At 37.2% G+C, this 23,902-nt stretch overlaps 2 protein-coding genes across 4 annotated transcripts in view; one reads left to right on the top strand and one right to left on the bottom strand.

The window, feature by feature from the left end:
* On the top strand, positions 136-4,089 carry SFR1 (SWI5 dependent homologous recombination repair protein 1). Of its 3 annotated transcripts, none has more exons than XM_005698434.3 (4): positions 136-241; positions 1,342-1,457; positions 2,018-2,428; positions 3,396-4,089. In XM_005698434.3, exons 1-4 carry the CDS (start codon positions 229-231, stop codon positions 3,585-3,587), a joined length of 732 nt encoding a protein of 243 aa, XP_005698491.1. In that variant the 5' UTR covers positions 136-228; the 3' UTR covers positions 3,588-4,089. The 3 variants fall into 3 exon arrangements, with proteins under 3 accessions (XP_005698491.1, XP_005698493.1, XP_017897168.1); XM_005698436.3 differs by having other exon boundaries at positions 153-260; XM_018041679.1 differs by lacking the exon at positions 136-241 and adding an exon at positions 267-352.
* The window catches only part of CFAP43 (cilia and flagella associated protein 43), a 99,325-nt gene continuing 83,517 nt past the window's right edge, over positions 8,095-23,902 (bottom strand). The window contains exons 29-38 of the mRNA XM_018041743.1: positions 22,128-22,235; positions 20,907-20,993; positions 19,901-19,989; positions 17,852-18,065; positions 16,611-16,723; positions 15,180-15,339; positions 12,123-12,287; positions 10,246-10,326; positions 8,455-8,608; positions 8,095-8,267 (exon numbers count right to left, since the gene is read on the bottom strand). Coding sequence (XP_017897232.1) covers positions 8,101-8,267; positions 8,455-8,608; positions 10,246-10,326; positions 12,123-12,287; positions 15,180-15,339; positions 16,611-16,723; positions 17,852-18,065; positions 19,901-19,989; positions 20,907-20,993; positions 22,128-22,235 — 1,338 coding nt within the window. The 3' untranslated portion in view covers positions 8,095-8,100. The remainder of the gene's footprint in view (positions 8,268-8,454; positions 8,609-10,245; positions 10,327-12,122; positions 12,288-15,179; positions 15,340-16,610; positions 16,724-17,851; positions 18,066-19,900; positions 19,990-20,906; positions 20,994-22,127; positions 22,236-23,902) is intronic.

The raw sequence follows: 23,902 nt of genomic DNA, 5'->3' as shown, positions 1-23,902 counted from the left end.
CCGCGCGTATCGGTCAACTCGGCCAATCACGCGTCACGGCCCCTCCGTTTCGTCCAGCCCCCTTGCGGAGTCTCGAGGCCGCGCGCGCGCAGTCCCGCCTCTCCGGGCGCTGGGCGGAGAGGAGCTGTGTGTCAGTCAGTCTGGCCAATCGCGCGTCTCTTCCTCCTTCCGCGCGGCCCGGTCTCTGAAACGGCGCAGCGGCTAGCGCGCTCTTTGTGCTGTCTGGGGATGGCTGAGGGAGGTACCGTGCGGGGTGTGGAGTGGGTGTCTGACAGCTGAACTTCGGGGTTCTGATGGGGAATTGAATAATGCTCCCTTTCCGCGGTCAAGGCACCTCTCAGCTCCACCTCAGGTTTTGGGTGTCTGGAGGGCTCGTGTGGGCTGTCTGTAGTGGCTGGAGGGGAGGGAGGGCTCCTCTGGTATTTTACCCTGTAAAGTCGATGGCCTTTGAGAAACTTCAGTCTCTCCTTTTCACGGTCTCTTCGCTGTTTAATTGAAAACGATGCAGACAGGAGTAAACTTACCTGTGCTTGTGCTCCTTATTCCTCACCCCTGGGGGTCGTTAGTTTTAGGCACACAGCTTCTAGGATTTAGGGTAGTGTAACAGGTCTGATTATGTTTAAGTGGGATAGTAGTGGGAAATAGGAGAATGTGATCCATAATCAAGAGGAAGAGTAATCAATAGATAAAGGCATAAGATGAACTCAATTTAAACACCGACAAGCACTTTAAAGAAGTTATAAATATATATATTTTAAATTTTAAAATATTGGGCTTCCCTTGTGGCTCAGCTGGTAAAGAATCCGCCTGCAATACGGGAGACCTGGGTTCGATCCCTGGGTTAGGAAGATCCCCTGGAGAAGGGACCGGCTACCCGCTCCAGTATTCTGGCCTGGAGAACGCCATGGACTGTATAGACCATGGGGTCGCAAAGAGACAGGACTGAGCGATTTTCACTTAAAGCGCTAAAGGATTTCAATTACATTTTCCTTCATTGTGAAACTGGCTTAATGAGATTAAAGAATTCCTGAATGTTATTCTCCTCCCCGCCTACCCCGCCCCACCACCATATGGCAGGTTTTGAGACTTTTGTCATTATTTTATCAGTCAGTAAAAACAAATGGAGAGTTCTTTATATGAGATGCTAGCTGGGTAACTTGTCATGAAAAAACTAGTAGTCACCATAATGACCAACAATCTAATTTAGGGAAGTAAACAGAAAATTGCACACAAAAAAGCAAGAATGAATCACAGCTAAGTGAAAAGAAGTTGTTTAAAATTGAATATATAGAGGTGTGGGCGAATTTGATTTCTGTTTTGTCATTATTTTCTGTTTTTTAGAAGTAAAGCAAGATTTCAAGATGAAAAGTCCATCAAACTCGGCTTTGATGTTACCTAGCACTCCACAAGCTGGTGCCAATCCACCATCTCCCCATTCAAGTAGTTCAAGAAAACAAGTATGAAAATCTTAGTTCTTTCACTGGATGTATATTTCTAAGTATTGCAGTAATGGTGGTTTTAAGTCTACTGAACATTGTTAATAGTGTGTAGGTTAATAAGTAAAATTTTTGTTAACATCATTTTAGGTGTTTCCTTTTAGAAAATGTATTGGACCTTCCCCTTAGATTTTCATATCCTGACTCAATTATTTTCATTTATTTTCAGTTCAGGTTATTACAGCATTCCAGACAAAAAGTTTGATGTCATGGAGGTCTTTGGTGGAAAGATCTTTTTCCTTAATTTGTAACTAAGCACCTAACCATATCAGGCTTGGACTAATTGCTGAACAAATGTTTGTGATTACTGAGTAGAAGAGTGCTGGCTTAAAAAGAGAATAAAACTTAGTGGAGCTTCCAGAAATTGAAAGGTATTTTGTGATGGTTACTTTAGATATATGGAGACAGAAAGCCATCTAGTGGTGTCTGCCACAGAAATGTAGTCTTGATTCCTAGTAGATTTATTTATATCAAGAATGTTTTTCTTGATTGACATTATTAACGTTTGATGCCTTTTTCAGCCTATGAGTGCAACCCTTAGAGAACGATTAAGGAAAGCCAGATCTTCATTTAATTCCTGTTACAGTGTGGTAAAACGGCTTAAAGTAGAGAGTGAGGAAAATGATCAGACTTTTTCACAGAAATCAGCACCTTCAACAGAAGAAAACTGTTTGGAATTTCACGAAAAATTTAAACACATAGATAGTGAATTTGAAGAAAGTACATATTTGAAAGATACCTTCAAGAATATCAATGTTTGTGAATCTAAATCACTTGATACTGAGCCATGCAGTGATCTCCAAAATGACTTTATGAATGAGAATCTTGCCAAGCATGAACTAAACAAAGAAAAAGCAAAATTGATGAAGCAGATTCACGAGAAAGAAGACCTTCTTCGGAGGCTGAAGCTAGTCAAAATGTATAGATCAAAGGTGAGAAGAATTTCAGAGCCATTGCCTAATAATTTTTTTGTTTGTTTGTTTTTAGATAAATGGTAGGAAAGTATTTCAAAAAGAAAATACAACTTTATTTTACAATACTTAGAAATAAGCCAATTTCCAAGAGACCTGGCTTCCAACAACTTTAACTCAAATATAAGTCATAGATTTAGAGAAGAGGCCTTAAACACCAGGTATACATTTTTGAAAGCCCCAGCCCACATTTAATATGCAATTGAAGCTTTTCTCTCTAGTTTCCATCCCACAGCAGTATTAGAAGTTTCAAATGTTAGCTGCAAATTGCAATGAGAACAGAAGCAACAGTGACAGTGAAGAGAAAAAGGCTAAAAATGGGCCACAGAGTACAATAAAAAGTATTTTTAGTAATGATTTTGTGTAATTAAATTATTACCAACAAATTATTAAAATGTTTCATGCATTTTCTTTAAGAAAACAACAAAAATATAATAAATTTTAGATCTCAATCCAGGTAGGTTGAAATGAATAGAATCTGGGCACTTGGAAGATGACCCTTATTTATCTGCGTTATTCATTTATATTGTAATTGCTCTTTTCCAGTGTGTAATCAATGATGGAATGCTATACCTTATTTGCTCTTTTGAATTTTTAGGATTTCTCTAAATACAACTACTTGAGTTTTATGAGATTGTGACACTGAAAAATATTAATTTGAATATAAGTTTTAAAGTATAGCTGTAGTAGAAAAAGTAGATATTTTTAACCTATATTGTAGCTTCTTTACATAGTTTTGCCTTATTTTTTTCTCTGAAGGTAAGGTTTTTACTTAAAACCATTATTCTTTTTTCTGGGTAGATGTCCCGTTCATGTCCAAATATGTTACCCTTTAAACCTACTATGCATTGACTGATTTAACAACTTTCATTAAGTAAGTTAAAATAGGATGACATACATTCATGCCTTTGTTTTGTTTCTGTTTCAGAATGACCTGTCTCAGTTACAGTTGTTAATAGAGAAGTGGAGAAGCTGTAGCCAGCAGTTGCTTTATGAGTTGCAGTCAGCTATGTCTGAGGAGAACAAGAAACTAAGCCTTACTCAGCTGATAGACCATTATGGGTTAGATGATAAATTGCTACACTATAACAGAAATGAAGAAGAATTTATAGGTGTTTAATTCATAATTTTATTCTCCAGAATATCTTTGTGAATGACAACTTAATTAAAAGATACTTATACACTTTAGAGGGAAGATATAAACCATTAGGGCTTGGAGAAAGGTATCCTGGTGAACCTGGATCAATTTAGGGCCTATGTTATATAAATATAAACAAGGTTCAAAAATGAAAATTTAGTGTTTTGAATAAATTTCCCAAAGAAAACTTGCCAGTTAAAGAAAGGTGAAAAAAATGTTTTTAATTAAATCATGTTAAGATAATCTGGAGAACTGTGGAAGTGAGTTTTAATACACTGTTTTATTTATTGTGGTAAAACGTTTTATTTTAAATGTTCACTAGTCCATCTAGTGAATGTCTAAACATAAACTTGTCTAAAAATACTTGCTTCCCCTAAGTTTATGCCTCTGCCTTGTTTTCACCCATTTACCTCATGTTTATCTGGATGGTATAGCAGGTATTTAAACTCATGTTCAAAATTATATTAGTTTCTGTCTCTTCAAATTTGTCACTTGTATTCTGTATCTCATTTAGTGAAATGATCATCTATTCTTTATAAAACCACATATGCTCATTTCCCACTTCAAGGCATGGTATACAGCATCTTTTACATTCATCTGCCTTTCCAATCATATCTGTGAAAAAGGTTAAAGTTGGCATATCTATTCCATTAATAGGCTTCCCTGTGGCTCAGCTGGTAAAGAATCTGCCTGCAATGCTGGAGACCTGGGTTCGATCCCTGGGTTGGGAAGATCCCCTGGAGAAAGGAATGGCTACCCACTCCAGTATTCTGGCCTAGAGAATTCCGGGGACTGTATAGTCCATGGGGTTGCAAAGAGTCAGGCACTACTGACTTTCACTTTCACTCCATTAACAGTGACTCAGCCGAAACCCACCTTCACTGGGGGTGGTACCTAATCTGTTATCCTGGCCATAGATAGACATATGACCCAACCTGGCCCAGTCCTTGAGAATCTGAAACTAAAGAAAAGAAAGCCCATCTCTTTTTGTGACCAGAGCAGTTGTATGTGAACTTGGAAGCAGAAAAGCTTGTGTGTTTTAAGTGTGCCCTTACAGGGAAAGGCAGAGAGAGAACTTTGTGAGTCAGTGGTTTCTTGGTTCAGTCTTCCTGAGGACTTTCTGGGATTTCTGTTCTTGGGTCGTTTTAAGGGCTAACACAGCTTTGCTTGGGTTTTTTTGTTTTAGTTTCCCCCTACCCCCAACCAAAAAAAAAATTCTTAAAAAAAAAAGTACTTCCCCTGCTACTTGGTAAATAGCTATTACCCTAAGCTCCCCCTGCCCTCTACTCCCAAGTGCTCCTTTTTTTCAGTCCAGTCCTTCCCCATGAGCCAACAAACTATTAATGTTGGCATATCAGGATTTTGCTCTTGTATGCATTCTGTTAGTGCCCATGTAACTTACCCTCCCCACCCCCCTCCCCAGTTCTTACCTTCTAGACATTGCCATTATCACTGGCTTCTGTGAATCCAAGAGGACTGGCCCAGTCCTCACATGAGCCTTCCCTGGCTCTAGTATTCCCAGATGGGCATCCCTGGGAAGCTATGTTGACTAGCCTCCACTGCTTCTTACTGCTCAGCCTGAGGTTCTAAGTGGGGCTGGGGAAGTGGCTTCCCTGGTGGTGCTGGCATTTGACTGCAGCTGCCCCACTACTGATTAGCACATCTGGAGTCACTCTCAGATGTCCACTTGGAAGAAGTACAGCATCAGTGAGACTCTGGTTTGGGAGAGCTGGGGAGGAGGTGGGGGTATAGTCAGGGGGATTTTTAAGGCCTTGGCTGAGGGCTCCAGCAGCTCAGTGGGCATTTCTACAAGCGGAGGGAGATCATGGAGTATGGATGGGGCTTATGGGAGAGGTTGGGGCCTAGGGATGCCCTTGAAGCAGTCCCCTTTTAAATAACTTGTTAATTTCACCTCCATTTAATAGGATATATATTTTTAAAGAACTAGTGAATAAGAACTATTTTTATCCATTAAGATGAAAACTAACACTTAGCATTTGCTTAGACCATATTTCTAAAAATATGTTAACTCACTTGAGTATTATAATTACCAAACACTCCAGTTTTAAAGATGAGGAAATTTTAAGATCAAGTGGTTATTTATCCCAAGGAACCCAGCAACAGAGCTCATACTCTTAAGTCGTATCCTCAAAACCCTGTTATGTTTGACTCAGTTAATTATATTACTACTTGATAAAATAGATAATATTTTAAAGGGCTATAAAAATATGAATATAACTGCTGTTAGTTCAGCAGAAGCTGAGAAGAATCAGAGAGCATTGGGTTGCACGACCCATGTGCCTTTCCAAAGCACCTACCAACCAGAAGATGCCTCCTGTTGCAAGTGCTGCTATGCTACTAGAATTCATCCTGGAGGCAAGAGATTTTTGCTAATTTCCATTCTATCTATGCCTCAAAGATGAGGCATTTAAGCAAGGAGCATTGCAAGATCACTCAGGGTGGACATTAAGAAACAGAAACCACACAGGTTGTTTTAAGACCCAGCAATCCACAGAGGACTGTCCAGTGATATTTATGGCCTTGACTAGTAACAAATGGAGGCTCCAACAGTTAATTTAGGTGACATGGAAATGTTACTAATGGACACTACCATGCTTAATAAGCCAAACTGACTAGGACTCATTCTAGGTCTAAGAAGGGAGTTGTCAAAATGATACTGACTCTTATTTTTCTTACTATTCCCACTAAACTGGTGATCACTGAACAGGTGATCAATTATGGTACTATCCTGGCAGTTTTTAAACAGAAGTTTTTATTCTAGAAAATTTTTTTTTCTAAATATAATATTTTATAATTGCTCTCTTGGCTTTACCTACACCAGTGTACACTGTATATGGTATTGCAGATTAAACTTAACAATTAATTCACGAATTGCAGAACAATGAGACATTGATACCATTTGGAGATTGTGGTCAATGATCCTGCTGATTATCACCTTGGAATGCAGTCAGTCCATAGGCTATGGAAAGGCAAAGCAGTTTTCTGAACAGTTAATCTCATTACTTATCATCATCTACATGAATAAAGTGATAAACTATTTCATGGAAGTATAAGAATTCTTATCACCAAATTCCTTCGCTTGTGGCTGTGTTTCTCCACACCAAACAATTCTCAAACACCATGTGGATGTCCTATAATACAATTCAACTCAGTTCTGACATCTATCTGGAGATAGCATCAAATTCCGCAAGTTAAGGTCTTAGTCCCATAAGACTGCCCTCCACTTTAGATGTCAACTGAAAGCCTACATTGTCAACTCTGCTTCTGACCCACTGGCAATAAATAGGTTCCCGAGACTCTCCTTCCTTGGGTTCAATTAATTTGCTAGAATGGCTCACAAAACTCAGAGAAACATTTACCAAATTACTGTATAAAAGGATCTGACTCAGGAACCTCCAGATGGAAGAAATGCATAAGGCAAGGTATGGGAAAAGACTCAGAGCTTACTTGCTCTCAGCACTCTCTCCAAACCCTGCCCTTGTGGGGTTTTATGGAGACCTCATTACATAGGCATGATCGATTAAATCACTGGTCATTGGTGATCAGTTCAACTTCCAGTTCCTTTACCTTCCCTGGAGGTGGGGGTGAGGGTGGGAGTATGGGAAGGGTGGGTAGGTGGATTGGAGGTTGGGACACAGCGTTGGTTCGGGCAACCAGCCCCTATCCTTACGTGTAGTCCAAAAGTCACCTCATTAACAAGATACCTGTACCTCTCTCATCACTTAGGAAATTCCAAGTGTTTTAGGACCTCTGTGCCAGGAATGGGGTCGAAGACCAAATATATATTTCTTCTTATAAATCACAATATCACAAAATGAGAAGACGTGTTTTTTTCTGTTTACTAAACTCTGTTGAGTGGGACACAAAGTTAAGTTCTGTTGTAATAAATAGGAGATAAAGATGATTATGTCATGTTTATGTAGAATGTTTACGTAGAAAATATCTTGTAATTTACAAATGATTTAGGGCTTTTAAAAAGTAAGCCACTTTGTTCACATTGACAGCAGAGGGAATAATCTTTAACATTCTATGAATTTTTTTCCAGTTATAGAGAAGTGCTTACTGAAGAAAATGGGAAATACAGAAAAATATAAAAGATAAAAATCATAAGCATAATGTTTCTGGTAATTTTATAAAATTAGAAATGGCAGTAGTGGCTAAGAATAATTTTTTGTCTTTAAGGCTGTCTGTACTACTCCTGTGAAAATATTTTTGATTAAGACAATAAAATAGATCTTGAATATATTCTAAGATAAAATCTTGTTCATTCTTGAATAAAAATTCATGTTATTTTAGACATTTATTCATGCAGGACAAACATTTTTATAATGCTTAAGACTAAAATCAAAATTTGCTATCAAAAATATGACACTAAGATTCTACTTAATATCTGATATAAGAGAAACAAATCATTTTAACCAAATGAAATTATTTTTAAAATGATTGATTTGGTCTTACGTTTTCCACAGTATTTTTACATTTGAACAAGAGCAGGAAATGTTTTCATTCGTAATCTTTCAACTTCAGCCTGTAGTATTGAAATCTGCTCAGCTTGTTGTTTTGAAATTTTTGTTAACTTTTGTTGCCGCATCATGTTTTCGTATCGTTCTTTGGCAATCTTTTCACAAGTCAGTTTAGAGCCTATCCCCAAAATGAAGAAGATGGAATTAGTTGAATTATTATCTACATTTTAAAATACAGAAACAGCACTCTGAAATAGTTAAACATATGGAACAAATACTGGTAGCTTTATAACCACTGTACAGATTTTAGGAATTCTGATTACTTTTAAACAAACTGACAGTTAATTAAAGAAAAAAAATCTTACCCATTGCATTACAGATGTCTTTTCTCTCTGAGACAGCCACGAGCTCTTCTCGTAAGTTGCAACCTAGGGTATAATTTGCTATATCTTTTTGATTGCTGTACCTTCTCAGTTTTTTAAGCAGCTTTTTGCAGTTCTCCACATTCTTTTTGTGTGTCTGAAGTTTTTGTTCCCAGGACATCCCACAAAAATAATTTTGAAAGAAAATATTTTATAAAGATATTCTTAAATTTTAAATACATTGTCATCATTAAGATATCTTACCACCATACCCCTAGTGCTTAGCATAATGGCCACACACAGTAGGTACTTAAATTATTTGTTGAAAGATAGAATGGTCTGTTAATATACATTTTAGAAGAAACTTTATATATTCTTAGAAATGAGAGATTTTAAGAACACAGCCTGGAGAGTACTTTGTTTCCATCTTATATATGTTAAACACTCAAAACTGAGTGCTCAGGCAGTTAGGGTAAAACAAAGCCTTTACAATGCCAAGGAAAGACTATCAACACTTCTACTACATAAAATCATAACCGAATGTGAAACAGGAAATTCACCTACACTCCAGTAGCCCCAAAGGATGTTGAAGTGCTTCACAACCTAAATGTCCCTAAACAGATGAATGGATGAAGATGTGGTACATATATATATAATGGAATATTGCTCAGTCATTAAAAAGAATGAAATAATGGCATTTGCAGCAATATGAACAGATCTGGAGATTATCATACTAAGTCAAAGACATATCATGATCTTGTTTACACGTGGAATCTAAAGAAAATGATACAAATGAACTTATTTACAAAACAGAAACATACAGATTTAGAGGACAAACTTACAGTTACAGAGCTGGGGAATGATGGGAAAAAACAGAATGGAAGATTGGGATTGAGATATACACACTTCTGTATTTAAAATAGATAACCAACAAGTGAAGTCGCTCAGTTGTGTCCAACTGTTTGTGTCCATGGAATTTTCTAGGCTAGAATAATGGAGTGGGCTGCCATTTCCTTCTCCAGGGGATCTTCCCAACCCAGGGATCGAACCCAGGTCTTCTGCATTGCAGGCAGACTCTTTACTATCTAAGCCACCAGGGAAACCAAGAGGATAACCAACAAGGACCTACTGTATAGCACAAGAAACTTTGCTTAGTATTCTGTAATAACCTAAAAGGGAAAAGAACTTGAAAAAGAATGGATACACATATATGTATAACTGAATCACTTTGCTGTACACCTGAAACTAACACATTATTCATCAACAATACTCCAATATAAAATTAAAATATTTTTTAAAGTCCTTCTGGCTATCACAATGGTTATGGGTGCAAAGATGCTATTTAGGGACCTCTAATTACATCCATCCTAAAGGAAATCACTCCTGAATGTTCACTGGAAGAACCGATGTTGAAGCTGAAACTTCAATACTTTGGCCACCTGATGCGATGAACTGACTCATTTGAAAAGACCCTAATGCTGGGAAGGTTTGAAGGCAGGAGGAGAAAGGGACAACAGAGGAAGAGATGGTTGGATGGCATCACCGACTCAGTGGACATGAGTTTGAGTAAACTCTGGGAGTTGGTGATGGATAGTGAGGCCTGGCGTGCTGCAGTCCATGGGGTTGCAAAGAGTCGGACATGAATGAGCAACTGAACCGAATTACATCCCGAATATCATTATAAAAGACCAAGTTTTGGTAGGTTCTATATGAATTCATGGTTTGAAAACTATTACTTTGTTCATATCATTCACAGATACTGGAAATATAATGATCAATATCTTTGATTCCTACCTTATCTAAAACAGCAATAGTCTGCTCCATTATTCCAATCTGAATGGCAATCAGAGTCTCATAGTTTGGTTCATTTAGGTACTTTGAGAGGAAAAAAGAAACCACAAAGTAAGTATATTTTTCTCTGTTTCTTCCAAGAGATAATTTTATAAAGATTATCTTAGTTTTGGAAGTTCCTGTTTCTCATAAAAAATGTCTATCCAAGTGAGGATTGATTTGACTTTGTGCCATAATATTTACTCATGTTTAGTTATTGATGCACTCACGTATATACTAATAACTACCAATGCCTACTTTATTTTCTCATTCATTCATTTATTCAACTCACCAGATATTTACTGTGTTTTATTTGACAGTGTCTCATGAGTTCCATATTAACAACATCCTACTAATAGTTAAAGATACTGAGGGAGATAACAAAGATAGATAACATGACCTAGACATCAAGAAGAAGAGAATAAGTAATATGATTAGTTGCCAGAAGATACATAAGTGACATGCAAATTAAAAGGTGGTTTGAGATGGGCTATGATTTCTCTGAGCTTGGGAAATCAAAAGGCTTTATGGATTAGGTGGCATTTGAACCAGACCTTCAAAAGTAGATAGATTTGGGATGTGAAAAAAATTGAGGAAAAATATTCCAGGTAGAAGAACCAGTATTGCAAAGGCACAGAGAAAGAATCCTAGAAAATAGAATCAGTTTGGTTTGAAAATATTGATGTGTAAAAGACTAATAGGGGGAATGAATTTGAGAAAGATTGAAGGACACTCAGCACCACTTAAGAACTTGAAAATTCATTGGCCAGGTAAGAAGAGGAAGTTTAAAATGGAGCAGAGTAGGAATGTTATTAGAGCTGAATAGGAATATGAATCTATAGATGAGATAGAGAAAAACCCAAAGTCAAGAGACTTGTTAGAAGATTGTTATAAAATACTAGAAACCATTGAAAGGGAAGAACTGAAGCAAGGTAAAGGCTAGGGGCACAAAGAATGAGGGAATAAATGGATACACTAGGCAAGGCTTGGAAGACAAGGGAAGGAGAGGAATCAGAGGACAGCGACTCTAATCCCAAGTGAATGGCTGAAAGAACAGAAATAAGCAAAATAAGAAGAGGTGCTGTTGGGAGATAACACAGAAATAATGCTGAGAAAGGTCAGGTTCAGAGAAGTGAGACTGGAATTGAATTGGAATCCAGAAAGCCTGGATGAGTCTTAGGAGTGATCATGGAAGTTAGAAAAAGAGAAATCATCAAAGGAGAGGACATGGAAAGAAACACAGAGATGAGGGCAGAATCTTAATCACTATCCTTAAGAGGTAGAAACAAAAGAGAAGTCAGGAAAAGAGGCAGAGTGGTTTGACATGTTGGAAGAAATACAGGAGACAGGAGGGATGATTGAAACCAAAACAGCAGGCAATATTAAAAATGAAGATGGACCTCCCAGGAGAGGTCCAGTGGTTAAAACTCTGCTTCCACTGTGGGGGGCGGGGGAGTTTGTGGGGAAACGTACATATGATCCCCGGTTGGGGAATTGAGATCTCACATGCTCCTGGCCAGAAAGAAAAGAAAAAAGAGAGAATGAAGACGGTCAATGGTCAAATACTACAGGGATGGTGATGACTGGGAAAGGGATCACTAGATTTGACAATTAGGAAATTCCTGGTGAATTGCAAGATAGAACTATACTACTGACTGGGTCATAAAGAACCAGAGGCAGCAAATGTAAACTAAAGAAGAAACAGAATCCACAGTCACATTATGAAATACTATGCACAGGATATGCTTGACATCACAGAGCATCTTATTAAATATTGGTTGAATGAGTGAATACATTAATGACAAATTAAAATTATATAGTGGGGCACAGGGAGAATTAACCTTTTGACGATCTTTTGAAAAAAACAGCATCTGAATATCCCAAGCCTTCTGATTTAGATCCTCCATTTCCATCTCCATCTTCTTATGTTCCCACTCAATCTGAAATATTCCTTTATGGACTTCTTTACTTTCCATCATGCTAGCAACCTTCTTTTGTCCTTGAGTCTTAAAAAAAATCACACACACAACTGGCATTCATATAACATTCTGCATTCAGAATAGTTGAAGCTGAATGCTTTTCTTAGAAAACACTTAGAATGCAGAGATAATTCTATCTTCTTTTGAAAATGTAGCAGATATTAGAAATTACTTCATGGGCACAATCTGATCATGATATAAAGCAAGATAGTTACTAAACAGAAAGGATTATAAGATAATTTGAATGGCATAGCCAGTTTACTTTTATGTCAATGATTAGGCAGGAATTCCTTCTACCATCATCAATCTGTAAGTGTTTGTACCCCTATTCTCCCCTGCTTCTTGACACTAAAGATAAAGGATTGTAGTTTAACACACTAGGCACAATAGTATCTGGTTGGTAGCCAGTGAGAAAACAAGAAAACTGAATGGGTTAAATATGATATTTAATAATTTGGATGTTCTATACTTCATTTCAAATGGACTACGTGAAGTTCAGTAATATTTTCATGAAACTGTTCCCCCAGATTGCTAACAGTGAAACTACTAAGATTCTAAAATAAATTTGTATGTGAGTTTCATCAGTTAATATTTTATATTTTTCCTCTCTTCTCCTTAGAGAACTTAGCTTTTTCAAGATAATGCCATTAGACTATGCCAACTGCTACTCTCTTTAAAAATTATTTTTATCTTTTGATCATTGCTTGGCCTCAATTCCTCGAATTTCTCACTTTCAATGATATTTTCTCTGTTTGCTCAGCCACCCAGCTCCCATGATCATACCCTTGATCTTGTCAACACCAGCTCCCAAATCTTAAGGTCAAACATTTCTCTGCAGCAGTATCTCTCAAATGGGCAAAACATTGCCCCACCAGCGGACATTCAACTACATTGGGAGGTATTTTGGCTGACAACCGGAAGGGGAGGCATTGCTAATAGCATCTAGTAGGTAGAGGCCAGGGGTGCTTCTAAACTCCACATAATACATAGCACATGAGCTCTCTCTAACAAATAACCATCCAGCTCAAAAGTCAATAGTCCTGAGGTTGAGAAACACTTCTGTCAAACTACTACAGCTCCTCTCTGCTTTCCTTTCAGTCAACTTTTTCATAAGATTTATTAATAGTCCCAGTCTCAACTTCCTCACTTCATGTTATTTCTTCAGCCATCGCCATTTGAGCTCCTGAACCAACACTCCGAGTGTTGACAACCATGCTCTTGTCAAGTAATTGATATAGTGCATGGTTCCCTCTTCTGTGGAACTGTTTATTTCATGGTTTTTAAGTATATAGAAGATCAATATGGAAATAAAGGATTTGAACAAGACCTAAGAGACATACACAGAATGCCTCACTCAGTACCAGCAGAATACACACTATTCTGTATTCTCAAATACAGACCATATGTTTGGCCATAAGATGAATCCAAATACATTTTAAAAGATGAAAATCATACAAAGTGTCTGATATGACCACAAGGGAATGAAACTAGAAATCAATAACAGAGAGAAAACCGGAATATTTGCAAATATGTGGAGATTCAATCAAATATTATTAAATAATCAATGGGGCCAAAGAAGAAATCATAAGCAGTATTAGAAAATACTTTGAAATGAATGTAAGTGAAAATAGAACATACCAGAACTTATATAAATCCTTCTCAAACACTTAAGAAAAAAATTGAAAAGAAGGGGATACGTCCAAACATTTTATGAGGGCAATATTTCCCTGTTATCAAATCCAGAAAAAGACACCACAATAAGAGCAAATTATGGGTCAATATCCTTGATAAATATGGATGCAAGAATCCTGGACAAAATATATTATCAAGCCAAAGTCAAGAATACATTAAAAGGATCACACACACACACACACACACACCCCTAGACATATGTTCAGACTGCTGAAAATCAAAGATAAAGAGAAAATCTCAAAGGCAGACACACTACATTAAGAGATGCAAAGATTAAAAAGATACAGTAGGCATCTTGTCAGAAGTTCTGTAAGCCAGAATAAGACGAACAACTTTAAAGTGAAAAGACTGAGAGACAGAGACAGAGTCTGTCAATCCAGGGAACCCAGCGAAATATCTTAATAATAGAGGTGAACCAAAGACAATTTCAGACAAAGGAAAACAGATTTCATTACCAGCAGACAATTCAGTTAAGTTAAAAGAAGTTCTTTAAGCAGAAGGTATATAATACAAAACAGAAACTTCAATCCACACAAGGAAGGATCTCTTGAAATGGTGAAATTGAAGGGAAATAGAAAATCATTTCTTCTTTATTTTTAATCACTCTTAAAGACAACCGACTGCCTAAAGGAACAATAGTAATGCAATGTGGGTTATGAGCAAGTAATACGTGTAGCAACATTAGCGCATAATTTCCAAATAGCCCCAAATTCCCAAATATTTGGAAATTAAACAACATACTTCTAAATAACCTATAGTAACTTCTAATAGGAAGTTACATGGGGAATTAGATAATATTTTAAATGGAAAGAAAATAAAAATACGAACTATCAAAATTTGTAGAGTGTAGCTAAAATAGTGCTTAGAAGGAAAATTTTAACATTAGATGTTTATATTAAAAAACAAGCAAGATCTGAAATTAATTATCTAAGCTTATCAAACATCATTAGATGAGGAAATTGACTCTAATGAAATGATGGTATATTAGAATGAACATTTAACTCTATGGTCTTGAACTTCTTTTTACCTTAAAATTATCTGGCAAGCTTTTAAAAAATATATCCATGTCTAGAGGTGGGGCCTGGACACATGTGTAAACTTCTTCAGGGTAGGAAACACCTACCCCAACTGAATGAAAATGATTCCCCATAGAAATGGGGGAACATGAAAAATATTTGGCACAGCAGGTGACATGTTGTTTTTTTCTTTTTAAAAAATGCTAATTACCCGAATCACAGAATTCAAGTCTTCAATTATTATCTTGTTGATGAGGATTGCATCAGAATAATCCAGCATTAACTGGAAATTCTCCAGTTCTACCTGTCCTTGTTTAAGGAGGATTTGGATCGTCAAATTCAACTGGAATTTCACTTTGTCTTCCTGTAATCTAAATTGAAAAAGACTTCAAAATAAGTAGTTGTGACATATTTACATTCCAAAGTTCACCTATCATTTGATATATACTTTCAATAAAATATGTATGATATAAAAATTGAATATAAAATTCAAAATTAATTTTCCTTAAGCTGAAGGGAAACACACTGGAGAGTAATGTGGAAAATATTTTTCCAATGACAAGCTTTCCTAGAGATCTCTGTGATACTTCTTTTCTTGAGGATATGGAATTACACTTGGGCTGCTTACAGAATGGTATGCACAGAAACACATTCATAAGGTTTTACTTCATGATTAAGAAAAAATTAATATGCTTTTGAACATAAGTGGAAAAAAACAGACACTACCAAATAACAAATCTTCAGGTAGATTTGTTCTGACTTCATGTATTGATCTCTGATATTATATTAACAATGTTTAATCTGCATGCTACTTATCAAATCTATTTTTAGGTAATCCATATTCTTGCTTATTACCTAGATCTGAAAATGATGTTTAATGATGAATTTGGAGACATCAGAGAAGTATTTATCAATGTGGCTATAATATGGCCAAAAGTGAAGCAAGGACAGAAGACAGTATCTTAGTCACTCAGGAAAATGCAACAAGCTCCCCTGAAGAAAAATATTAGCTTATCAGGCATACATATAGATGGAAATTTCTTGGATATCTGCTTAAATTTCCACACTGTTTGTTTCTGTGGCTTGAGCCTAAAAGTACTTACTAGCAGAAACATATTCTTTATATTTTTATGTGGAAGGAGATTAAAATAAAAGCCTTTCCCCAAACTTACATGTTTGTTAAGTAAGTCACAGGGATATAAGGTATACCATAGGGAATATAAATATAGTCAATAATATTATCAGAATTTTGTATGACGACAAATGCTAACAAGGCTTATCGTGGAGATCACTGAGTAATGTATAGCAATATCAGATCACTATTGGTGCATCTGAAACTAATATAAGTAAATTACACTTCAAATTCTGAAAAGGATTTTAAAAAGGAAAAACATTGAAAAGTAAAAAAAAAAGAAAAACTTGATGGTTTGCAGTAAGAACAGGGAGCATGAAGGTAAATTTCATTCTGAAATAAGGTCTTGCATAACAAAATGCACTTCCCAAAGAGAAGCTATAAAGCGTGAATAAAGCCAGTGCCAGCTGTAAACCAGTGAGTCAGCACTCCTCCCCCATGATAACGCAACTTAATTTAGCCCTAGCTTAGATTCTGAAAACACGAACGTGAATGAAAGGTTCAAATTACAGGATGAGCTCACGGAACACTTTTTCAATTTCATGTTGCACCTTCTCATCATCCTCAGTTCTTCTCCGGAGGAAAGCCACCATTTCTATTAAGCCAGCAGCTTTCTGCTTTACCTGAAGAAATCAAACCACAAACATCTCAGAACATACGGAGCTTTAGAAATAAAAGCAAACTAATTTTAAAGAACTTGAGAAATATACATCTTTTAAGTTTGTTGCAAAACCTAAGTCCAACTTCCTAACAAATTAGCAAAAATTTAAATCCCTGCCATTATGTAATACAAGAAACTTGAAACTTACATGGCACATCCCATGAATAATTAGAAAAGTATACCCCAAAAGTGTCAAAATTGCTTCTCACTGAAAGACAATATGCATGCAGCTAGGATATTTCTGATATCTTATCATCTTAGACAACATTTTACAGTCATAGATACTTCAACAAAAATATGACAGCCTCACACATGTGGCACCCAGTTTAAGGAATCTGGGGGAGTGGAGGCAGGGTGTGGTCAAGAAGCAACAAGAGGAAGGAGTCTTTTCCCAATTAAACACACTCTCAAATTCCTACTGTTTTTTTACATTAACAAAACATTCTAGCAAAACTATAAAGTTTGTTCTTGTTGGTTCGGGTGAAATATAATTCTAGTCTATGCAAAAGGAGATGAACACTACTCAAGACCAGAGCAGACAGAAAAAGCTGTGTCTGCAACAGTGTCGTCCAAGAGAAACGTCATGTGAGCCACCAATGCCAGCTGCATACATAATCTTAAATTTTGTAGGAGCCACATTACAAAAGTGAAATGAAACAGGTGAAATCACTGCTTTATTTAACACATATCCAAAACATTATCATTTCAACCTGTAAAGAATATAAAAAATATTGGGACATTTTCCATTCTTTTTTTCATACTAAGTCTTCTAACTCTGCCCATATTTTCCAGTAACAGCATGTCTCAATTAGAACTGCCCACATTTATTTCACACAAAAAAATAACCATGACTGGCTAATGGCCGTCATTATGGACAGTGGGTCTACAAGTAGGCCTGTACTTAGCCCTCAATCAGACTAAGGTTAATATTTTATTTCTTTATCATTATTATTAATATTACTAACTGCTAGCCTAGTGGGAAACCTAAATAATTAGATTTTCTTAGAAGGACTGACCACCATAAACTATATATTTGACACTAGCATACTAAGTGAAATGAAATAAAATAGAATGATAAAATGTTATATACTTTCTGTTCATTTTCCACTTTTGCTCTTCTGGCCATGCAGAAATGTTCCCAGACGGAGGTGTCCAAGCCTTCTGGCATATTATTAATACTGTCCAAGTCATCCATGGCTTTCATTAACTGGGCAAAGGCATCCTGATTCAATTTCCCAGATCCTGGTCGCTCTCCGAAAGGCACAAGACTGGTCGTTTCTGCGTGTATTTTGTGTTTGTGAATCCTGGTATTATCAATAAAAGCCTATCAATGTTCCATATTTTCACATACAAAACAATCACTGTTAAATAATATAACCTTTAGGAGAGGTGTGACACTGCATGGCACTTCCCTGTGGTTAGTGGGTGGATTACCCCAAAGAGAAAAGCACCTGCTGGGACCTTTCGACATCTCTGGGATCCTCAGACATGACCTTAATTGGACTACAGATGTCCCCCAACTGCAATCAGCACTGGGAGCTTTAACTGCATGAGAAAATGTCTCCGTTCTGGGCATTTTAAGCAGGCAAGTAAATGCCTGAGAGAAGTATGGGTATTCCCTGGTTCTGACCCACACACCCTCTGCTGATGTCCTTGCTGCAGGTGAGTAGCCTGGAATATGTTCAGCTAAATGTGCACCTGGAGAAGTGCCTCTTTTTTTAATCTACATTATGGATTGGTTTTTTTGCCTGGGCTGCAGCTGGGAAGAGAAGGGTACTGAGATTTGTACCAGCACTCACTCTCAAGGTACCTCACAATATGTTGTGAAGTTACTATGCTAAGTCGCTTCAGTCGTGTCCGACTCTGTGTGACCTCATAGACAGCAGCCCACCAGGCTCCCCCGTCCCCGGGATTCTCCAGGCAAGAACACTGGAGTGGGGTGCCACTTCCTTCTCCAGTGCAGGAAAGTGAGAAGTGAAAGTGAAGTCGCTCAGTCATGTCCAACTCTTCGCGATCCCATGGACTGCAGCCTACCAGGCTCCTTCGTCCATGGGATTTTCCAGGCAAGAGTACTGCAGTGGGGTGCCATTGCCTTCTCCGTGAAGTTACTATAGTTATCGTCTTTTTCTAGAAGGAAGTGAGTCTCTGAGAGAAGTGACTGACCACGGCCACAGGTCTGATAGGTGTGGAGTCAGTATTTAAAGCTAATGCTGCTGGACAATACAGCTTGTACTTTTTCCACTACTGCCTTTCGATAGGTCTCACTTCTTTCTTCATAGGCATATATAACTCACTCCTTTAAAAACAGGGAAATCAAGATACAAGATTTGTTCTAGGCTGAATTTCTCAGGTTGCATATAATCTGTCAAAAGTGAGAGAATCAGTTTGTATCTTAGATACAGATAAGCCTACACCTTTGTGACAAACTCCCTGATTCCTACATTATGTTTGATTAAAAATTATGGAAATCTATATAGATAAAAATTTGGAAATCTGTGAAATTAATTGTTTGGTACTCTCAAGTATCAAAATCAGATGTTTCAGAACTATTTTGATAATGGTTATTGTCAGTCATTCATACTGGCATTTTTCAAACTTTGTCTTGAACACAATCACATGAGATGCTCTGAGGAAAGGGTCTGGAAAACACGCCCTATTCTATATCTCACATGGGATGCAAAGGCTACAGAAAGTTCTGAAATGTTCTTCAGTAAAGAAAATTATTTATCTTTTTCAACCCTGTATTTCCTTACACTTATTTTGTCCTGGAAGCCTTTTATGTGTAATTCCAATTCACACCGCAAGGGATGCATATGTGTTAGAGCACATCTTGGGAAAAACAGTTTATAAATCTGTCTGCCATCTATATCTTGTCAGGAGCTACATTCATGTATAAAACAGAACCTATAATAGCACTATGATTACCTAGACGCTTTATTTTTAAATAATGAAGTCATCAGTCTTCATTGCCTACTGTTAAGATAGAATAATCTTTAAAAAACTGAGTTAAGATCAAAATACTTGGACATTTTCATGTAAACAATGTTACACTGAATATTGTGAAATAATTGGGAGAAAAAGCTGAAATCTAATAACAGTTGTTTTTTCTCAGAAACATGATAGCAAAGGAGACACAAACCTTGGTCGGCGTTTAAAAAGTTTGTAGAGTATATCCACCTGGTGACTGGGAATTTCAGAAAATTCCTTTTTAAAGCTGCGATCCAGAACCTAAAGAAAAACATATCATTCCCAGGATTGCAACTTCGTTCAGAAGGCTTTTATCTGTGACAATACTCTCTAAAATATTAATTGTATCACTTTGATTTTTTAAAAATCCATGAATACTTGGTTTATAACATAGACTTGTTAAAGGGTGACCACTCACTGTGCAAGGATTTCACAAAGATTTACCTTAAACAAGAAGCACCTCAGTAAACTAAAAATATTATTTCATATAAGAGGTCTTAGAAATCACTTAGAACTGAAGTGAAGTGGAAGCGAAGTGTTCGTCACTCAGTAGTGTCCGACTCTTTGCAGCCCTATAGACTGTAGCCTTCCAGGCTCCTCTGTCCATGGGATTCTAAAGGCAAGAAACTGGTGTGTGTTGCCATTCCCTTCTCTAGGAAATCTTCCCGACCCAGGGTTTGAACCCAGGTCTCCTGCATTGCAGGCAGATTCTTTACTGTCTGAGCCACTAGGGTTTTATTTAGAACTGAAGTTTCACAAAATAATATTTATAAAACAGACAAGGTACCTCTGTTTTGTTACATTCCATTCTATTCTTCTGTTTGCTTTTCTATCCTAGTCTTTTCCATTTATAAATCTGCTGGTCATAGCCTACTTAATTGATTTCATAACCAACTAAGGGAGATTGCAACCTGAAGTTTGAAAGGCTCTAAAGTCTAGATGAGCTCTCTCCTTTTTTGTGCAAGAGAAACCTTAAACCAGAGACGTTTACAAAAATTTATTTTACACAGTGCTTTTTAGAAATACACAATGGCATAGAACGGAGTTTACCCATAACTGAGAATTACAGTAGGAGAAAATTCTATGAGAAGATTAGATTGTATCCCTTTTAATCTTCCCCAAATCCAGGCAGCAGCAATGCTATCACACTGGGAAGTGACTGAGGCAACAGCTCTCACTTTGTCTTCCGCCAGTAAGTTGTCATAGTGTTCCTTGTACATATCCAGGTCTTCTCTAGACTTTCGGATGGCCTCTGTGGTCTGGTTCTAGAATAACATCAGGAATAGAAGATCAGAACAGGATAAATACAAATATTGAGCATACTAAAAAGTACAAGGAATTCCCTAGTACAAGATTAATGTAAATTGAAGTATCAATTACAGATAACATTCATAGAAGAAAGTAAACCGACTGGAGGCTTTGAAAGGACAAACATCCCAATCACCTGTTTCAAAGTGTAGCCAGCTCTGTACATGAGTGTGTAAGTGACCAGGGAGCATACTACACCCTTGGCAGAGCAGTATGGGTGGTGAAATTGCACAGGCTTGGGAGTCATGTGGGCCTGGGTTCTGAGAGACTGGATATATATTAGTAAATGGAGGATGGCCAGGCCATATATAAAAATAGAACTGACTCACAGTCTGCAACCAGCCAGGAATTGAAACCACAACCTCTGCAGTGATTGGCCCCTAAACTGTCAGAACTTGGTCAATAACTTTCAGCTTTCCTAATTTTTGCCACCATTTTCAACTGAGGACCAATCAGGAAACCCCAAATCTGCTTCCCAAACCAAACACATAGGTAGCCCAGCTTCTAAGTAACTTGCCCCAGGCTTCCCCATGCCAACAACTCCTAGTCAGGATACAGCTGAAGCCCTTTCTTATTTTCATTAAATGGCTTTCTCATCCCCCTGCCAGCCTTTGAGTGTCTGGCAAACACAAATGAATGTCATATGATACTTTAAATCATTCATTCATAAATGTCACTTATTAATACTATTAATAAAAGCTGACATCTTTTGAAAATTATTATGTGACAAGCATTTTGTATTCATTGTCTCTTTCATGAAACATATCTATTAGCATTTTAAAAAAATTACAGCTTTTCATTCTATAAGCTAAACCATTACTTACATATTTAGTGAAACAGAGTGCCAAATGGTCCAGAGAGAACAATACACCCTAGAGAAGAGCTTGAAAATAGCTTTAATGGTTATGTCTTGTCCAAGGTCCCATAGCCAGTCAGTGGTTAAAAGTCCCAGACGGGGAGCCAAGGAACACACACACATTTGAGAAGGAATGTAGGAAGAAAGAAGGGGCCAGGCAGGAGTGTGGACTCCTGTCAAGTGGGAGCAGTTGGTCAGAAACTGCTGATACTCAGATATCAGACACTGTATTTACCCTCTCCTCCTGCTTCCTTGCAAGGTAGTTGTTCAGGAATGTTTCTCTGGAGCTTATTTCTTCATCCAACAGCAAAGAGAAAATAAGGTTGTTTATTTTCAATTCCTCCTGTAGAAATATTTTAAAAGGGGAAAAACGATCAATGTGCCCACCTGGGAAAGGATTTTCTATTGAGGGTCACAGTCTTGGCACTCACCAAGCAAGTTTATGACACACAAGAAAGAGAAATTCTTTTCAAGAAAAAGGGAATATAAACTTGCAATAACGACTCAGTTGATTTTACCTTTTTTCAATTTTCATTGCAAGATAAAACATATACATAGGAAAACACATAAAACAAATGTATAGTTTAATGAGTTATTATTAAGGCAAAACACTGTTGTAATCACCACTCAGTTCAAGAACTGGAACTTAACCAGAGCCCTTCCATGTGTCCCCATCCTAATCTTAACTCCAATAATAACCACTGTCTGGACTTTTACAGTAATCACTTCCTTGTGTTTCTTTACAGTATCATTACCCAAATACACATCTTCTGGGCACTACTGTATAACTTGTCTGTTGAAAAAACTGTCACATTTTGAAAGCCTATTATTATCCACAGGTTCTCTTTCAGCCCTTTCTTTCCCTCACATTTATTTGTAGTTATCTGTAGTTTCACTTAGTCTGATTTTTGCTCATTGCTTACTTATGGTGAGTTCAACAGAATCCTTTACCCCATGTGTTTCTTGAAAATTTGCAGCTGGGTCAGGGGACAGATCAGACCTATGTCTGATCCTTTTAAAAGACCATAGGGGACATGGTATTTTTTGATCAGGAAACAGGTAGTGTCAAATTGTCTTTCTTTCTGAGACGTTAGCAGCTATAGATCTCAGTGCTTAGTTCATTAATCCTTTGAGAGCTGCAAAATGGTGATACGATATTTCTATCATTCCTTCTTCACTTATTAATTGAAATCCTTTCATAAAGGCATGCTTCTCCCTATCTGCCAAATGGTTACCTGGCGGTGTAGTTCATACAGAAAAGCAGAGTAAATTCTTGACACTTTATTAGTTTTTAGATAATAAACTGGTTTTTATCCTTTGAAGGCATTTTTATTTTTAAAACATCACAAATTCATTAACCTAATAAATTTGATAGGCTTCAATTAATTGCAATTGTTATTATTGTTGAATCTTAAATTGTCCCATTTAGGGGATCTTTTAAAGTGGACTCCTTTTGATAGTAGCCTTTAATAATTTCCTCATTGTCTTGTATGAAAATCTTCCCTGGTGGCTCAGATGGTAAAGCATCTGCCTACAATGCGAGAGATGCGGGTTCAATCCCTGGGTCTGGAAGATCTCCTGGAGAAGGAAATGGTAACCCACGCCAGTATTCTTGCCTGGAAAAACCCATGGATGGAGGAGCCTGATAGGCTATAGTCCATGGGGTCACAAAGGGTCAAACATGACTGAGTGACTTCACTTGTATGAAAGGATGTTTTAAGTATGTCTTTAAAAAAATAACAGCTTTATTAAGATGTCTTTCACAATCCATACAATTCGGTTCTTTAAAGTCTGTAGTTCAATGGTTTTTTCAAGTTATATTCTCAGTTGTGCAACCGACACCACAATTTTAGAATATTTCAGCACGTAGAAAAAAAATCTGTTAGAAGTCATTTCCCATTTCTCCCCACACCTGCCAGAGGTCTTCCTGCCTCCACCCCAAGGCAACCGCTAATTAACTTTGTCTCTATGGGTTTGCCTCTTCTGGACATTTCCTACAAATAGAATCAC

Source organism: Capra hircus, chromosome 26 (assembly GCF_001704415.2).
Source record: "Capra hircus breed San Clemente chromosome 26, ASM170441v1, whole genome shotgun sequence".
NCBI lineage: Eukaryota > Metazoa > Chordata > Mammalia > Artiodactyla > Bovidae > Capra > Capra hircus.
This window is presented reverse-complemented; position numbering and strand designations above follow the sequence as displayed.

Coding starts and splice junctions, on each gene's coding strand:
- SFR1 (XM_005698434.3), top strand. Junction 1,458..2,017: donor CAAGTAGTTCAAGAAAACAA/GTATGAAAATCT, acceptor TGCCTTTTTCAG/CCTATGAGTGCAACCCTTAG. Junction 2,429..3,395: donor TCAAAATGTATAGATCAAAG/GTGAGAAGAATT, acceptor TTTCTGTTTCAG/AATGACCTGTCTCAGTTACA.